This window comes from Eschrichtius robustus, chromosome 9 (genome assembly GCF_028021215.1).
Source record: "Eschrichtius robustus isolate mEscRob2 chromosome 9, mEscRob2.pri, whole genome shotgun sequence".
Classification (NCBI taxonomy): Eukaryota; Metazoa; Chordata; class Mammalia; order Artiodactyla; family Eschrichtiidae; genus Eschrichtius; species Eschrichtius robustus.
This window is the reverse complement of record NC_090832.1, coordinates 122,491,336-122,510,236: the sequence shown is the minus strand read 5'-3', so window position 1 is coordinate 122,510,236 and position 18,901 is coordinate 122,491,336. Positions and strand designations below refer to the sequence as shown.

The following is an 18,901-nucleotide window of genomic DNA, read 5'->3' as shown; positions in this document are numbered from 1 at the left end:
GTCTGAGATGATTCTGCAGTCACCTCCAACACACACGCATACACATACACACACACACGCACACACACACACAACCACAAGTGTGTCTCCTCAAGTGCTCAAATGATCCATCTGCATTTTTACAACGAATCTGCAGCTTTCAGGTATGGGGTTCATGATGGGAGCAGAAATACAGCATCCCAACTAAACAGGAAGGTTTCAACCAAACACAGAAGCAAAATTAGAAAAGGTGTAAGAAATGGTCGGGAACAAGCACTCCATTTTCAGAACATGTGTTTTCTGGAATTTATTCCTCTTTAATGCTGAATATAAAATCTGAGATTTCACCAATGCCTTTAGAGACAAATGCATACAAACTGAAATCTAAACACAATAATTTTGCAGATCAAAGTGGGCTCTGACACTTTAGAAAAGATGTAAGCATTTCTAGAAAAAGCAAAACCCTATACAGCAAAATCAAATTAAAAAAAAAAAAAACAACACAAACCAGAAAGAGGCTTTGGTATCTTTCAACAACAAAGGACAAAAATAAGTTTAGTTCATTATTAAATTCATGTAATATAAAAACATCTATGTGGGAGTGTTGAATAAATCTATAAAACAGAAACAAATCTAAAATATATTAGAGCCTGAGAGAAAAAAAAAATCTTCCTTTTCTCCTCTTTGATTTTAATAGAATACCAGAATCTGGAAAAACAAGTACTTCCCCAACTAAATTTTCTTCTGGTCTGCATATACCTAGCAGGATGGCACTCTGTATTTTATCTCATTTTAAAATGGCATAACTTGATTTTTAGCAGCACATTTTCTTTGCCCCAACAAGCCTACTATAGGAAATAAAAATTCTGTCTTAAAATGCTCTTGATATTACATTTATGTCTGCAATTCCCATCCACTTCTTTCCTAGATTTTTAAGACTGTGATTATCCAGATCTAAAGGCAGCTAGTTAAAGAAGGGATGAAGAAAACCATTACAGGTTTGGAATTCAGCTGGTAAAACACAAGTAAGGACACAGTATTCTCTGAACACGGTGTGGTCCCAGAGCGCAATACCTCAGGACTCTGCAGAGCCTGGGTACTGAGGGAAATGCCACACAGTGTGTTTCTAGCTCGCTCATAACAAGTACAATACCAGGTGAAGCTGGTCTCTCCTATTTCTTTGCTGCTCCAAAAAAAAAAAAAAAAAAAATGTGGGGTGGGGTAGATGATCTGTAACTGTGGTAAATAATTTAGCACTCCTATTCATCTAGTCTGTTTAGGACAGCCATACTGGGCCTGCTACAACCAGAGTAATTCAGAAGTTTTGAGACAAACAATTCTGAGTAGCTTTCTTGGTCTAGCAGGTATTATATTGATCCCACAACCCCAAGACTCAGCCTTACCAAGTTGCTTCTTGGTACTCACTGGCAAGAGTAGACAAAATGTAAGTTAGACCATTGCAACATTAACTTTTTAAAAATTGCTGTATCTTAAAAAGAAATTCTAAGTCTTCTTAGACTTCAACATGATATCCAGTTCCAAAAAAATTTCCTGGATAGTCCCTGGGATTTATCAAGTGGAATTTGACCTGGATCGTATTTAATGCCAACTAAGCAGTCATAGCCATGATTTTACAGCAGCTTTCCTTGCAGAGAAAATTGTGGATTATGTATCTGTTCCAGTCATGTAGGAATCAGTGGCCTGCTTTTCTTCTGTTAGTAGTCCTGGGACGCAAATCTCAGGCTGGGATGTCAGCTTTAGCATTCAACAAGTTCTTTAGAATAGTCCACATTTAGCAAATTAGAGGGAGAGAGGACACAGGTGACAGGGTCTAAATTCTTCTGTTCTTTCCATTTCTTACAAACGTCCTGCTCAGAATCTAAAGGGCAGGTCTCAGGCCCATCAGGACGCTGAGAATAGCAGAATATCTTAGGCAGCCCTCTGAATTTATTGTATTCAAGACTATTCCCAGGTGTGGCAACTAAAAACTCTAAAAAAACATGAGCAGGGACAAGGTTACAGAAAAGGAGCCTTTGCCCTAATGAAGTAGACAGGTTCAGTGTTTATCAGCACCCACTCCAAAGGAAGGAGAGACTTCACATGCCAAGTACAATTCAGAGTGAGTCTCTGACAGCCCCTTTCTTGTATGTACTCTGTTCTGAAAAATCACTGGTGTTCATATATGGAATAAGAACATGTGTCTATGTTACTCTGAAAATCCGGAACTGTGCATTGGTCAGAAACATGAGCTGGCAGAGTCAGAGGACCAATGAAAAGTAACACAGGAAAAAAATTTAAAGTGTGCAGCAATATTAGTATCTCTTAATATGCCTCATCAAGGGTTCACAAAATATATCTAACCGAGATCTTCCTTTCTCGAAAAATATAATCCCTTTGCAAAATACATAAGCAGCTATTCGTTAGGGGAGCTGCGTTTAAAAATATATGTGCACTTACGCATGCTAAGTTGCTAGAGCTGAAATGCCTTCAGGTACGAGTCAGATAATGTCCCTATAAATTAACTATCAGTGCACCTCTTTAAATATATCTTTTAAGTCATCTTACACATTAGGTGAAACTTCTCCTTTGTAAGAGATAAAGAAGCATGTGTTTTTCAAAATAGCAATTCTTTTCATCCCTGTCACTTGGTTCTGATCACACATTCTTGCCACAGTGATTTCTGGAAACATCTGTAGGGGCTTGGAGGATTTATGCGGGTAAGAATTTCCGTTACCAAAAGGAGGCTGGAACATCTAACTTTTTTTTCAGTTATGACAAAGCACTGGAATAGTGATGCTTGTGAATCTGCAGCAAAGATCTTTAGCCCTTTGTCAACCAACATTGCTTTTTTTCTTTCTCATCAAAATATTCTAATAGCCTGGCAGACTAATTTCAAGGACACCACCTAGGCAGCCTGAAGAGAAGCAGGTCTGAGCAATCCTGGCATCAACTACAACCCAGGGCAGATCCAGTATTTTCTCTCTGATGGTGCCACCTGCTTATCACTCAGTTATTCAGGAGGCACACCTGTAACAGGTGACAGTACCTCCGGGTGAGTGAGGCAACTGCAGGCAATTCTGAAAACGAGGAAAAAACCCACCACGGTCCTGATTTGGTTTAAAGCACTCATGCAATCCCATTAGACCCATGTCTTCCCAAAACACCTTTTCCATGGCAAGCAAAGTTACTGATAATGCATGTGGCTTCTGTCACAGTGATGCATTGGGTAAGCAGGTGTGTGCTGAGTACCAGGGGCGCTCCAAAATGCATCTCCGTCCTCTTCCGCTTGTCTTCGCTAAGGTTCTGCCTATTTATTTAAAAAAAAAAAAAAAAAAAAAAAGCCAGTTATTGCATTGTGCGGGCAAGAAAATTCACCCTGGCGGTGATATTTTAAATGTCAGGAACAGAGATGTTGGAAATCACAATAAATCACCGCCACGTGATGAATAAGAGCAAATAAATCCTGGGTTTAGGGATCAGAGCCCAGAGTTAAGTCACACCCACCTGACCTGCCAAATATAAAAGTGGAAAGAAAGCCGCATGTTTTCGACAACTGAGGAAACTCCTCTGAGGTACTGTCCCACTCACACCTGGGTGAGTGGCGTGGCCGGGGGTTACCTTACTCAGGGGCCCTGCGGAGGGTGACCTGAGGGGAAGAACGGCACTGGAATGGCCATACCTATTGGTAAATAGCTGATACCACTGTCCCCCAAGTGCTACCATGTTCCAGCCACTGGATGGCTGACCCCTGGCATCGGCTGGGAGTGGGCCTCTGAGACCTGCTCCCCGGCTGGTCGGTGCTCAGGGTTTACTGGTGGTTGCGTATTTTCAATATCACCCCTGAATGGCAGGGATCCGAAAGCAGAAACTTCCATTTCAGGCTCTGCTTTGAATCTATTACGATAAGAAAATTGATGATTTTCTACCTGAAAAGTATTGGTGAAAAGGCCTTCTTTTCTTTTCGGTAGGTACCACGGTGGGCTCCAGCCGGCCACAGGAGGATGTGAGACCCCCTCCACCCCCCACCAGGGTTGCAACAATTCAAATTCTGGAGAAAAGTGGGAAATCTGTATTTTAAATATCAGCAACCCACCTGAAGTCTTTAAAATAAAGTCCGTGCAGGACAAACACATCCAGAGCCAATGTGGCCTGCAGGCCACCATTCTGTGACCTCCTACCTTCCTCTGCCCCATCCACTTTGGAGAACTGCCCAAGGTCTAGAGTTGGGTCTGTGAATGTTCTTTTCCTTCGGACCTTCTCTCCCCTCACTGTGTGAGAGCAATTAGATGCTAATGGAGGCTTTGTATGTCCCCTGGAGGGCTTGCTCGCCTGGTCTTTCGTGCGTGTACCGCAGAGAGGGTAGGAAAGGAGACAGGAAAGGGGGCTCCATCTTTTGGTACATTACACCCATGAATGCTCCGTCTAGGCCTTAGAGGGTAGACTGTAAAATGAATTACTACCAAGGTAAAAAATGAATAACTAGAAAGGGGGAAAATGCTGACTTGCTCTTAAAGATATTTGCACTTCTTTCCTATGGAAGTGAAGTATGAGTTGCTATTAACCCTTTAGGCCCTGAATGGCTCACGAGAGGGGATGGCACACACACTGGCACTGTGGCCTTCCACTCTGGTTCCGTGGGCCCCTGATCATGTCTGACTGACTCAGGTGCCTGAAAGCAGGGGGCTGAATGGGTGGAGGTGCCTAGCGCCCTCACTGACCATGGAATGGTCTCCTGCAATCAAGCAAACCTCAATGGCATCAAGACCAACTCCAATCCCATGACCGTTAAGTCATGTGAGAATGCATATTCTACAGGTCATAGGTTTCCTGAGAAATTTCTAAGAGAATAAGTATTTTCAAAGAGTAAAAAAGTCAGCCCGAAGCCTCTCAAAGGAACCTACATCTTCGGGGAAAATGAGAACAAAGATGGCAAACACGCAGTATTTTTCAAAGGTTTTTGCACAGACGCTGGTGTCCGCTGGATTTATGCATCCGTTAGACTGCTCCTACCCCAGTTTTTTCCAGTTCTCTGAAGATAAATCTGGATGGTTTACATGTCTTTGCATGAAACATGTTACAAAAATACTTTCATTTTCCTAAGTATCCCAATGTTCCATCTTCATAAAGATAGTTTTAAGAGCCTTTAAGGATTTTCTGTGTGGGTTTTGTTTCTGTTTAAAACATGTGCACAGAAACCACCCACAAGCATCTGTGGTCTTACTGATGTATAACAAAGCATGATTTCACATCGGCGAGGAACTACAGGTGCTGCTGTATAATTTTCATTATTGATAGTCTCTGCCTTCCTCCCACAAGTGTTCCAGAAATGGCACAAATCCTGGGTAGCCTCAAAAGACCTATTACTTACAGATACCAAAGTTCCCAGCGATGTACTTTCATTTCAATTCAGTGTTACAAACAGAAGCTTTAGAATTCAGTCTCCATTTGAAATACAGTCAAAACCTCAATTGCTATGTATATAAAGATTGCAAGGAAATACACCAAAAATGTTTATGTGGTTTTCTCTGGTGACTTTTTATTTCCTACTTTATACTTTTTTGCATTTTCCCAATTTTTCCAAATGAGCCTAGGCTACTTTCATAATCAGAAAAAAATAGTATTTCTGAAGCGGAAATAACAATCAAAATACTGCCGTATTTAATAAAGAAATGTTATTTTTTATTTTGAAAGTGAATCCATGTGCTTCACAAAGTTACCATAATATGTATCATCTATAGCTCTAAATATTAGAAAAGTTTGAGCCTTTTACATTTTCTAAAAGACATATGACATAATAAAGTGGCTTCAAAAACACTCTGATTAGTTTAGGAATTGCCCTTTTTTTCAAGGTTGACCATTTGTTATTGCAAACCATGCCCCTTCCAATGTAAATGACTTAAATTGCAGACGACCTTAAAATATATGGAATCTAAGAAAAAAAAAAAAAAAAAAAAAAAGGTCATGAAGAACCTAGGGGCAAGACTGGAATAAAGACACAGACCTACTAGAGAATGGACTTGAGGACACGGGGAGGGGGAAGGGTAAGCTGTGACGAAGTGAGAGAGTGGCATGGACATATATACACTACCAAACGTAAAATAGATAGGTAGTGGGAAGCAGCCGCATAGCACAGGGAGATCAGCTCGGTGCTTTGTGACCACCTAGAGGGGTGGGATAGGGAGGGTGGGAGGGAAGGAGACGCAAGAGGGAAGAGATATGGGAACATATGTATAACTGATTCACTTTGTTATAAGGCAGAAACTAACACACCATTGTAAAGCAATTATACTCCAATAAAGATGTTAAAAAAAAACCAAAACATGGCTTTGATTCTATTTCAAAAAATGTAAAGTAATGTGAACTTGCACTTTAAAATAAAAAGCACCTACTATTTTTTGCTACCTTAAATTTTTCTTGGAAGGAGATATAAATTATAAATAAACTGAATTTTAAATAAAGATAAACTCTAATATACAGCAACAATTGAAAATGGGAACGAAAAAAAACTGGCTTCCTTGTGTGTCTACCCTGGGCAGTCCTAACTGTGCATTTGAGAAAGCAAAAGCTGAAAATTTAGGAGACTAGAGATGCCCTCCTTCAACCTCAATCCCTAAGAACAACTCAAGAATGATACATTTTGAAACAAGAAAAGATTGACCTACCTTTGATGCCAACTGTGATTTCAGGCCTAAAAATGAAAAGACTGTGTTGCTCTCCTTGGATTCAAAGAAACTGTCATAATCCTAGAAAAAAGGAGAAAATAAACAAAAGCAAACAATCATCTTTGTATTTGGTGCTGTTGACAAAGTCTCTTATGTAAATAAAAAATGTACCACTACTCCATCCAGGCCAGGGAAAAGCTACATAAATCGACTGGATTTGCTCTGTTTGAGCCTCAACATTTGAGCGTGATGATGAAGGTAACAACTTTTTAATCCAAAATCTGTGACAGGATTAAAATGTAAAACATTGAGGACAGAAATCAAATCAGAATATGCTCCCTTGAGTGTCAAACTAACATTTATGTGTGTGGAATCACTGTGACCTAAGGTTTTACTTAAGCATTTCAACCTGGAAGGCTGCCTCCCAATTCCACTCTTGATACTTTGTTATCTAGGGCTTAAAAAAAAAAAAAATCACTGTGTAAACAGAAAAGCCATAAAGGTCTCCCTGTGTCAAAGTGAGCGCTTCTATTCTGCTTTTGAAGTTTTCCACATTCCTTGAGACTGTCTTCAGAGAGAATAAAAAGATCAAATAAAAAACTAGAGGAAACTATATTCTCTATAACATTTACCTTTACCTCAGACACAGAATCATTTTTCTCTTCCTTCTTTCAGGAGAGGAGCCATTAAGGAATTCTGGCCAATGTGTTCATCCGTTGTTTTCTTTTCAAAAGCTTGCATGTGTAATACTATTGTACACAGTTGCTAAGTTGATGTGAAGCAGTCTTAAAATTTGAGAGAAATCCCTTGGATAACTTTAGGCAGAGGGTAAATATCACAGGCAGACAATGATCAAAATCATCCATAGGCAACTGCTTTGTGCTTAGTGCCAGATGATCAGCACATCATTTAATCCCAACCACTGCCCACCAGGTTAAGAGACTGGCTCAGAGCAAAGAAACATGGTACCCAAGTTTGACAGCCGATATGTAACAAAGCTGAGATTTGGGCCCAAGTTTCATTGGTGTTGAAATCAATGCTTTTTGTATGCTATGATGCTTCCTGCCCAAGAGGAAACCAGCTACGGGGCACCCTGTATATCAGAGCCCTCACGAACCCACTGCTGAGCTGGGTCAATGGCATTACAAATACTTTTGAAACCTGTTTAGGAATCTAAACGAGAGTTGATGACTTCGAGTGGAGATCTGCTTCTTGCAAAGCAGGCCTCAGCTGAAGAAATATCTTTGAATTATTTGACTCTGTGTAGAGACTCTCTTGTCCAAGTGCTTTAGCAAGTTGAGCCTCGTGTGGTTTGAAGGCAGCTTGATTGCAGTTCCCGGTCATCTCAGCCTCAGGCCTTGCAGGCACTCACTGCTCCTTCTGTAGATCTTGAAGCGGTCACTCCTGCTGTCATTTCGGGTCAGTCACCTGCAAAGGGAGGCCTTCCTTGACCATGCCGGGAAGGAGAAACACATCTGAAGGGGGAGGCTCAGCAAACACCTCCTTGGAAAATGGCATTTTAGGCTGAAATGTGAAGAATGAATAGAATTGGCCAAGTAAAGGGTTGGGATAGGAGCCTGTGAGACAGGAAACAGCGCCGGGGAAGAGCAAAGCTGGCAGATGTGACCGGGATCAGCATGTACCAGACTCTGTAAACCAAAAAAACGATTTTGAATTTTATCGTAAGTACAAAAGGAAATCACGGACGGGTTCTGAGCAAGGGAGGAGAAGGACCTATTTCCTTTAAGAAAATCTCTGCGTTGACTGCGTGGAGAATGGCCCAGAGAGAGGGCAGCGAGAAGAGAAGCAGGGACAAAGGTCAGGAGTGCACTGGGGGAATTCAGGTACGAGACGGAGGCAGCCTGAACCAGAGCAATTGTAATAAATACAGGATAGGACAGACTGGAGATATATTTTGAAGGAGGATTGATCATACTCAATCGTGGAATTGGTGTAGAGGGTTACGGAGAATTAAGAATTAAAGCGGCTCTCGTACAACTCATCATCAAAAAACAAACAACCCAATTAAAAAATGGTCAGAAGACCTGAATAAAACTTTTTCCAAAGAAGACATACAGACAGCCAACAGACACATGAAAAGACGTCCAACATCGCTAATCATCAGGGAAATGCAAATGAAAACCACAATGAGAGATCACCTCACTCCTGTCAGAATGGCTATCATCTAAAAGACCACAAACAACAAATGTGGTCGAGGGTGTGGAGAAAAGGGAGCCCTCGTGCACTGTGGTGGGAATGTAAACTATTAGTGCAACCACTGTGCAGAACAGTATGAAGATTCCTCAAAAAACTAAAAATAGAACTACCATATCATCCAGCAATTCCACTCCTGGGTATATATCCGAAGAAAACAAAAACATTAATTCAAAAAGATTTATGCACCCCAATGTTCATTGCAGCATTATTTACAATAGCCAAGATATGGCAGCAACTTAAGTGTCCATATCAACAGATGAATGGATAAAGAAGATGTGGTATGTATACACAATGGAATACTACTCAGCCATAAAAAAAGAATGACATTTTTTCCATTGGGCTTGCATGGTATTATGCTTAATGAAATAAGACAGAGAAAGACAAATACTGTATGATATCACTTATATGTGGAATCTAAAAAATAAAACAAACTAGTGATTATAGAAAAAAAGAAACAGACTCACAGTATAGAGAAAAAAAACTAGTTGTTACCAGTGGGGAGAGGGAAGGGGGAGGGGTAAGGTAGGGGTAGGGGATAAAGAGGTACAAACTACTATGTATTATAAAATAAATAAGCTACAAGGATATGTTGTACAGCACAGGGAATATAGCCAATATTTTATAATAGCTATAAATGGAGTATAACCTTTAAAAATTGTGAATCACTACGTTGTATACCTGAAACATATAATATTGTAAAAACTATACCTCAATTAAAAATTTTTTGGAAAAAAAAGTTAAAGCAGCTCTGACCTTTGTGACTTGATGGGAAAGACCAGAGAAAAAGCAGGTTTGAAGGTAAGGCTGGAGTTGAGTTTTAACATGTTAAGTTTGAGAAATTATATGAGACACTGAGTGAAGACGATCTCAATGGGGCAGTTGGAGGTTCCGACTGACTCTAGGTATTACAGGTTTCATAGAAATTTACGGAAAATTGTACAACTTTTAATAAGAAAAACTATGTCTCAATTTGATGTAGAATTTTAGGCAAAATCCCATGAACTGAAAATGTTGTTACCAATATTCTTTGTAACAAAGACAGTTCCAAATAATTGAGTAGCATTTCATTGACCTGGGCTCAAGAAATAACCCTGGTTTGACGCACACTTTCTCTATTGATCGTTTGTTGCTTATATTCAATGTGGTAACAAGAGGAAGAGGGCTAAATTACAGCCAGCTTATCTCACCCTTTTAGATATCCACCATATGAAAACTGGTGTACCTGTTTCTCTCTACACCATATTCTGCAACTACTCGGTCTAAATTCTTTCCCTACGGATTCTCAATTGCAGCCACGGCTCTAATTAAACTCAGATCCCTAGCTCTGGTTCTCCTCTCAATTCTGGTTCCATGTAAGCAACTAACTGTTCATAATAGACTATTAAACATAATGGGTCTAAATCGCAATTCATGCTCTTCCTTCCACCCCACAAGTTGAACCTCTCAGAAGACTGGCACCACCATCTAATGGGCTCTACACCAGGCAGAAATCAAGGCATCATAGGACTCCTCTCTTCCCTCAACCAATAACTGTCTTACATATCCCTTCAACCTCTCTGTTTTTCTACATCAGTCTCACTGCCCTAATTCAAGCTAGATACCTGCAATAGCACCTCAACATACCAACCCCTCTCCGGTCTACCCTATCTCCCCGCCCCCCCCCCCCCCGAATCATGCTCAAATGAGGACAGACTGATCCTTTAAAAATGCAAATTTGATCATATCATCCTCTGCTTAAGTCCTTTCCTTCAAGACTTCTCATTGCTCCTTGGGGGAGAAGAGGGGTCTTGAACTTCCACCTGCACCAACCACTGTCTGGGTCACAGCTTCACTTCTGGGAAACTGAGTGGTATATACACTCAGTCAACTATAGATGAGATGACCAGCAATCTACGAGCTGAGTTATGACCTTGACCAACTCCTTTAACCTCCTCAGGCTGCTTCTTCCTTTCTGTATCAGATACGACCAAAGTCCCCTGAAGCTCCAGAATTCTAAAAAATAATGGAGCATTCAGTGGAGTTGCTCTTAAACGGGCTGTTAGCTGTGTCCAGATGTGAAGTCCAGCCTACGTATTCCAGTTCCTAGTGACACCTGTTTGAAGAGTTTACCTCTCTCTGAACAGGAAACAGGTTTAACCAAATAGGAAAGGGAAAGGGCAAAAGTGAGAGAAAAAAAACTGAGGACTAGTCAGCAAAATGTCGTCCCTGTTCTTGAATTCTGAAAGGCCTTTACCTGTTTCTACCTGATAAATAATCTCTGATGTCAGTGTGAAAACGCAGGAATGAAAAAACTAATAATATAAGAAATAAAAAATGAGAAACAGTGCCTGACTCAATCTCTATAAATGCAGTGTGAATTTTACTTTAAAGACGGAAGTGCTGGGACTTCCCTGACGGTCCAGTGGTTAAGACTCCGCACTCCCAATGCAGGGGGCATGGGTTCGAACCCTGGTGCGGGAACTAAGACTCTGCATGCCGTGTGGCGAGGCCAAAAACAAAAACAAGAACAAAACAACAAAAAAGGAAGTGCTAACGTGAAAATACAGTGCATGCAAAAGATCAAAAGGCAAGTTACGAGACTTAACATGTATAATTCAGGTTTCAGTGTTTATATTAAAAACCTTAATCTTAAAATGATTACAATTCTCCAAATCACAAAACTAGAAATAAGGTCAACTTTCACAAGCGAGCTTCAAACATATAAAACAAAACGGAGAATACATACGTGTAGAGAAAATACGTAAACAATCTATTTAACCACACTGAACCAAAACTGTTCTCATAAATGTTGGTCACCAACAAAGGTTATTTAGAAATGTCAGATATTCAGAAATCTCCGAATGGCAACATTTCTTATTTATATAAAAAATTCTCTTGAACTGTTATTTCTGTCATAAAAGTTATAACCATTATTTTTAGTTTATGAACTTTAACTCGGGGCCACATCACCAGGGCTGGGGGACTTCTTACCGAATATTAAATTGGATGCTCCCAACAGTTTAGAAATTGTCACCCGAGGTAACTAACTCCCAAAGTGACCAACATAAAATTTGGTAATTAACTTTAAAAGCAGAATAATTTAAAGGAAATCATTTTTAAAAGTCAATGTGAGAACAGTACCTGACACACACCAGGCAAACTGGGTGAAGAGTGGTGTCTGCTAATTAATGACCGACATGCCATGTTTTAGGTAATCTCATGCTAATAATGTAATCTGAGTAAATCCTATTTCTACTCTATTACTTACTGATTTAAAGAATTATGTAAAAAATTTACTTTCTGACATACAAAAGCTTTTGAATGGCCTGATGAATCTCAAATTGTAAGAAGTTAAATCACCTTCTTTGTCATGTTGAGGCAAAGAGTAGATGATTGATAATTTAAAATCTAGAAGTTCTGAATACCCTCTTTTAGAGGTAATAAACTAAACACTATGATGTGAAATAATATGAGTAAAATAGTATTAGAAATCTTAAAATCACTTAATCTATTAAGATAGAAGTTCTTTCATATTCTGGCCTTAGACATTCCCCAATAAAAGAGAAAGATCTGCTTTCTTATCAAATTCATTTCACTTATCAGGCTTATATTGTAAAAGAAACAAACCACACTAGGGCTCATACTGCAAAAGTTAAAAGCAATGTATTTTTTAAAATAAATAAATTAATTAATTAATTTATATTTTTATTTTTGGCTGTGCTGGGTCTTCATTCCTGTGCGAGGGCTTTCTCTAGTTGCGGCAAGTGGGGGCCACTCTTCATCGCGGTGCGCGGGCCTCTCACCGTCGCGGCCTCTCTTGTTGCGGAGCACGGGCTCAGTAGTTGTGGCTCACGGGCCTAGTTGCTCCGCGGCATGTGGGATCCTCCCAGACCAGGGCTCGAACCCGTGTCCCCTGCACTGGCAGGCAGACTCTCAACCACTGCGCCACCAGGGAAGCCCAAAAGCAATGTATTTTTAAAACTCACTATAACGTTTCTAAATGGGCTTGCTGAATTCCTTATAGTCAAAGACACTCTCTCTGAAGTGTTTGCAAATACACGTCTGCAAATTGCACATTGTAAGACAATCAACCTCCTGTGACTATAAAATATAACGATCAGTTAACATCACCTTTGGAGGAGAGTACAAACACATAAAGCATATTCAAGAAAAAAAATCATTCAGTTTCAGAAGCTGGAACATTTTTAACTACATTTAAAACAAAGGCTGAAAACTTCACTTTGTTTCTAGTGCCAAATGAAAAGAAAAAATTCTGGGTTATAAAGATATCAGCCTAACTGAGCACTGTTACTAATGGAATATTTATCTAAATGCTACAATTTTAAGAAGAATAAAGCAAGCTAAACAGCTGTTAAGAAGAAAAAGGAAAAAAAAAAAAAGCTTCCATTACCTATACTTCTGTTTGCGTTTAAGTGAAAACCAATGTTAGAGACATTTATAAGCTCATGATAAAATCTACAACAGGCAGAGCTCACAGTAGTCTCATTCTTCTGAGCTTACTTAAGGACATTACCCGTTCACTACGGTTAGACTATTACGGACTGGACAAGCATCTGAGACAAAGGCCTTAAAGTTCTCTGCCCTTTTAGCGTTCCCTAAGAGAACAGCGAGGAAAACCCACGGTAGCCGCTCTGAAAAGCTGTATCGTTTCCCACGCGAAGTCGGTAACAATGAAGTGACAGACCCATATCATTTCTACATGCCAAGGGCCTTTCCAAACAGAAGGTTGCAGGGAACAAAAAACAACACGTGGCCCACAAGGAAATGGTGGCAGCAATCACTACGAAATGAGCCAAAGCAAATTTGGTTTACCCCAAAGGAGAAATTAAAAAAAAAAAAAATTCTTCCTAAGACTGCAAGAGTTACTGCTGCTGCTGCAAATGGGCAGAGACTCCTTCTGCCTGAAATTTCTTTCAAGCCTGAGGGTAGCCTCTGAGCAGAATTTTTTGATTCAGTGGTTAAGGACCATTAATGTTATATTCCATTTTGTGAAATCTTGATAGAGAAGGAAAAAATATTTGACAGCTCCAATCCCGGTAGGATATGTAAGATGTAGTTGTCTAAAACAGCTTCATTCAGCAATTTTTAGGCCAAATACCAAAAATACGAATAAGTCCAAAGCTGAAGATTTAAAATTCCTAACATGTTTAACATTTCTCACCATTCTGATACAAGATGGCAGAGCAAGCAAATACATCTACCCAAGCACCCACTGAAATTGGACGGGAAAAAATTTTGTGCTAAACACAGGAAAAGCAACCAGCAATAAAAGTTTAAGAAATACTCAGAGGAGTAAGTGAAAAGGCTAAAATCAATCAAGAAAATCTCATAAATATTTGTGTCGCTATTCAAGCCACAGGAATTTACTAAAATAGGATTATACACTTTCTTCTGTGACCGCTCACACAACTGAACAGTTCTGTAGAGAATATTTATATGTTTATAACAATATAAATGTGGTATATTTACATAGTATACAATAGTTATAATTACAGATGCGTATGTGACTGTTATAAACTTTAGCAATGCAGTGTGTGCGTGCACATGTGTGTAAGTCAAAACGGGGGAGAAATGAGAGAAGCTATAAGAATGCAAATTTCCCATCTTCCAAAGAAAAAAGTAAATACTGTCTAATTTAAAATCAAGGAATAGGGCTTCCCTGGTGGCGCAGTGGTTGAGAGTCTGCCTGCTAATGCAGGGGACACGGGTTCGAGCCCTGGTCTGGGAGGATCCCACATGCCGCGGAGCGACTAAGCCCGTGAGCCACAATTGCTGAGCCTGCGCGTCTGGAGCCTGTGCTCCGCAACGGGAGAGGCCACGATAGTGAGAGGCCCGCGCACCGCGATGAAGAGTGGCCCCCGCTTGCCGCAACTAGAGAAAGCCCTCACACAGAAACGAAGACCCAACGCAGCCATAAATAAATAAATAAATAAAAATTAAAAAAAAAAATAAAATAAAATAAAATAAAATCAAGGAATATAGATATTGGTCTATGAAACACAGAGTGGTGGTAACTTAAAACCACAAAGCAGAAACTCATAAAAGAGGCTACATCTTGGGAATCTGGGGGAGACTGACTGTTTACTTTGGACCCTCCCGTCAACAGACTTTATTGTCTTAACATTGATATTAACATGGCCTTAGTGTTTTAACAGTTTTGTTTTCTTTTCATTAACTTAAACTGTGTAAGGCTCAGAAAAGAGGAAAATTTTAACAAAAGGGGAACCGCCTGTTTGGATATTAGTTAAGATACACTGCTAAACACGCAGTTGGGGTGCCCTGAAATTGTCTGGACGAATACTGAAATATTGAATATTTCAATATTCAGAGCACAAACCATAGCTTTCATGAAAGACATGTCCCAGGGATTCATCACTGTAGAATACTGAGACAAACATCTCAGTAAGGTGAAAATGGGAGATTAAACATTTATAGACAGAAGAATAAAAACTAGGGTTATATAGAAGAGATAAGACTGCAAAGAATATGTAATTAAATTGCTATGCTTCTGGGCATCCAGCAATCAGCGATAAAGAGAAGTGATATCTCCCTTCCCCACCACCCTTTCCTAGTATCTGTGAGGATGCCGAATGAGATCATGTACAGTAAAACATCTGAAGGAGAAGATTCTCCTTGATTAGATAACTGATCTTTTAGACAGAAAACCTTGGAATACAGATTTTCAAATTCAGATCACAAGTTTCCTGAGAAAATTCTACCTGTGGGGTAGGCAAGCTTCTAATAGAGGTGATTTACCAAAGAGATTTCATTATAAAATTTAGAAGAAGGCTCAATAAGCTTGCTTTTGAGAGATCTGGCTTTGAGTTTTATTAATAAACCTGAATGGAAACGCTCAGAACCTTGACAAGGCGAGACCCAACAGAATGGGTTAGCTACCTGCTTGGCTGAAAATATGTGGAGCTATTCACCCACTTCTAGAACCAATTTTTGTTAAGTATGTTCTGTGTTCCCAGCTTTCTGATAGGCACCAGATAGTAAGATAAATATGCCACGTAGCCTGCTGAGGGTGAGTGCAAGGAACTCAGAGACCAGCTGAAGACAAAGACATGAAAAAAAATTCTGTGAACTAAAGGTCATAATAGGAGTAAGGACACACAGGTTTGCCGGGCATGGGGGAGGGGGAGGAATAACCAGAGTCCTAGTTAATTAGAGAGAGTCAATAGCAAGGCTCATTTGAATTGAGCTTTGAAAGAGAAAGAGGACAGAATTATGTAGGAGGTAAAAATTACAGGATTTGGTAACCAGGGGAGTATCGAAATGAGGAAAATGGGTGTGGGGTGACTTTCAGGGCTTTGCCTTGAACCTACATAAATAACATCCCTACTTTAGAGACAGACCACATCTCCTGTGGATAATGAAAATTTTGGACTTTAACTTTCCTTTTTATTTTTCTTATGGACTCTAAACAAAGTTCTATTAATTACTGCAGACAGTTGGACTTCAACATAGGTGGGTGATGATTAAGTTAGTTCTAATAATCCACCCAGGGAAATAAGAGGCAACCTCTAAAAAATTAGTTTACAATGACATGGAAGCTATTTTTGTTGGGAGAACAAAGCAGGGCACAGAAGGGTATATACACTATGATCATTTGTGAATTTTGGTAGCCGTGGAGAGTCCTGGAACCAATCCCCTGCAGATACCAAGGGTATGTGTACGTATGTGTGTGTGTGTGTTGTGTGTGTAATCTTGTTAAAAATAAAATTATATGTATGAGGCAGGGATCTGTAAAACTAATAATTAAGGGAGGTGGTTCTTCAGCTTCACAAAAGATTCCCAAACACACTTAAAATATATTATCCAGAGACAATCTTCTCAAGAGTCTTACATGAACACTGCACTTGGGAACAATACAATTGCATACCATTTAGGTATACTTGTGGTGTGCTTCTGAACCTCCACCAATGGTTAGAAAATGCTAACACACCTCCTTGTTTCCTTTCATACCTAAGAAAGAAAAGGAGAGGATACTCCACAAAGAACCACTGCTGGTCATTTAGCTTTTCTGTGCCTCGTGAAGATTAGTCTTAACCTGTCTGCCGTCTACTTTCAGGCTCCATTAACCGAGGTAATATGGGGAAAGGCTGTCATAGCTGGCCCCCAAATCATTACTTAAACAAAACTAGTCAATAATGGAATCTTATTTGGCTAGCGATACACCCAGTGCTTGGGTACAAATTTAACATTCTACAAGTATCATCTAAAAGTGCAAAAAAAAGTAATTCAGTAGTTTTAAAACATAAGTAATTTTATAAGTTGCCTCATGGAAAATAATCAAATGGTTATTTTTCTATAGAAGTCTGCCCTCTGTCTCTCAGCTGAACTGTCCTCTCTTCATTAGACCGGACTTTACATGAGTAGCTCCAGCCACACATTCTACCTCACTTCACCTCTCGCCCCCACCTTCACCCAGAGCCCACTTTGAAGTATCGGCATCCTTGGCCAAACATGCACCACCAGATCATCTTGATTATCTGAATGGTCATTGTGTTCTTCCCCCTTGATGGCAAATACACAAACTGGTTAGTGTGACCCCAGTCAAATAAAATTTGGCTGCAATCTCACTTCTAACTACAAGGTGTTTTTTTTTTTTTTAATAAAATGAAAGAATTAATAAATTCGTTCAGCAAAGTTGCAGGACAAAAAAACAACACATAAAAATCACTTGTGTCCCTATACACTAATAATACACAATTGGAAAAGGAAATTAGGAAAATAATTCTATTTACGAAAGCACCAAAAACGCCCACAAAACTTAGGAATAAACCTAACCAAGGTGGTAAAAGACTTGCACACTAAAAACTACAGAACATTGCTGAAAGAAATGAACGGGGACACAAAAAATGAAAAGACACCCATGTTCATAGATTGGAAGACTTAATATTGTTATGATGTCAATGCTACCCAAAGCAATCTAAAGATCCAACATATTCCCTATCAAAATCCTAATGGCATTTTTAGCAGAAATAGAAAAAAAATAAAAAAAAACTCCTAAAATTCATACGGAATCTCAAGGGACCTCAAATAGCCAAAACAAGTTTGAAGAAGGACAAAGTTAAAGAAATCATACTTCCTAATTTCAAAACATATTACAAAGCGACAGTAATAAAAACTGTGGTACTGGCACAGACCAGTGTAACAGAATAGAGAGTCCAAAAAAATATAAACCCTCACATATATGGTCAAATGATCTTGAACAAAGGTGCCAAGACCACTCAATAGGGAAAGCACCGTCTCATCAACAAATGGTAACAGGAAACCTAGATATCCACACTCAAAAGAATGAAATTGGACCCTTATCTTATACCATACATAAAAATTAACTAAAAATGAACTAAAGACCTAAACCTAAGACCCCAAACTACAAAATTGCTATAAGAAAACATAGGGGAAAAGCTTCATGACACTGTATCTGGCAAGTAATGATTTCCTGGATATGACTTCAAAAGCACAGGCAACAAAAACAAAGACAGACAAATGGGACTACATTAAACTTAAAAACTCTTGTACATCAAAAGATATAATCAACAGAGTGAAAGGCAACCTAAGAATGGGAGAAAATACCTGCAAAATACGTATCTGATAAGAGATTAGTATTCAGAATATACAAAGAACTCTTACAACTCAACAGCAAAAAGCCAAATAACCCAATTGAAAACTGGGCAAAGGACTTGAATAGACATTTCTCCAAAGATCATATACAAGCTCAACAACACTAATCATCAAAGAAATGCAAATCAAAGCCACAGTGAGATATCACCTCACGCCCATTAGCATGGCTACTCTCAAAACAAAACAAAAACAGAAAATAACAAGTGTTGGCAGGGATGTGGAGAAGTTAGAACTCTTGTACACTATTGATAGGATTATAAAATGGTGTAACCACTATGGAAAACAGTACAGCAGGTCCTCAAAAAATTAACAGTAGAACTAGCATATGATGTAGCAATCCCACTAATATGTACATATCCCCAAGAACTGAAAACAGGATCTTGAAGAGGTATTTGCAAACTCATGTTCAT

The 18,901-nt window shown here is 39.4% G+C and overlaps 1 protein-coding gene across 1 annotated transcript in view; it reads right to left on the bottom strand.

Moving 5' to 3' along the window:
• Positions 1-348: 348 nt before the first annotated feature.
• Positions 349-18,901, bottom strand: part of SH3BGRL2 (SH3 domain binding glutamate rich protein like 2) — a 71,040-nt gene continuing 52,487 nt past the window's right edge. The window contains exons 5-6 of the mRNA XM_068550863.1: positions 6,642-6,722; positions 349-3,286 (exon numbers count right to left, since the gene is read on the bottom strand). Of these exons, the coding sequence (XP_068406964.1) occupies positions 3,275-3,286; positions 6,642-6,722 (93 nt within the window). The 3' untranslated portion in view covers positions 349-3,274. The remainder of the gene's footprint in view (positions 3,287-6,641; positions 6,723-18,901) is intronic.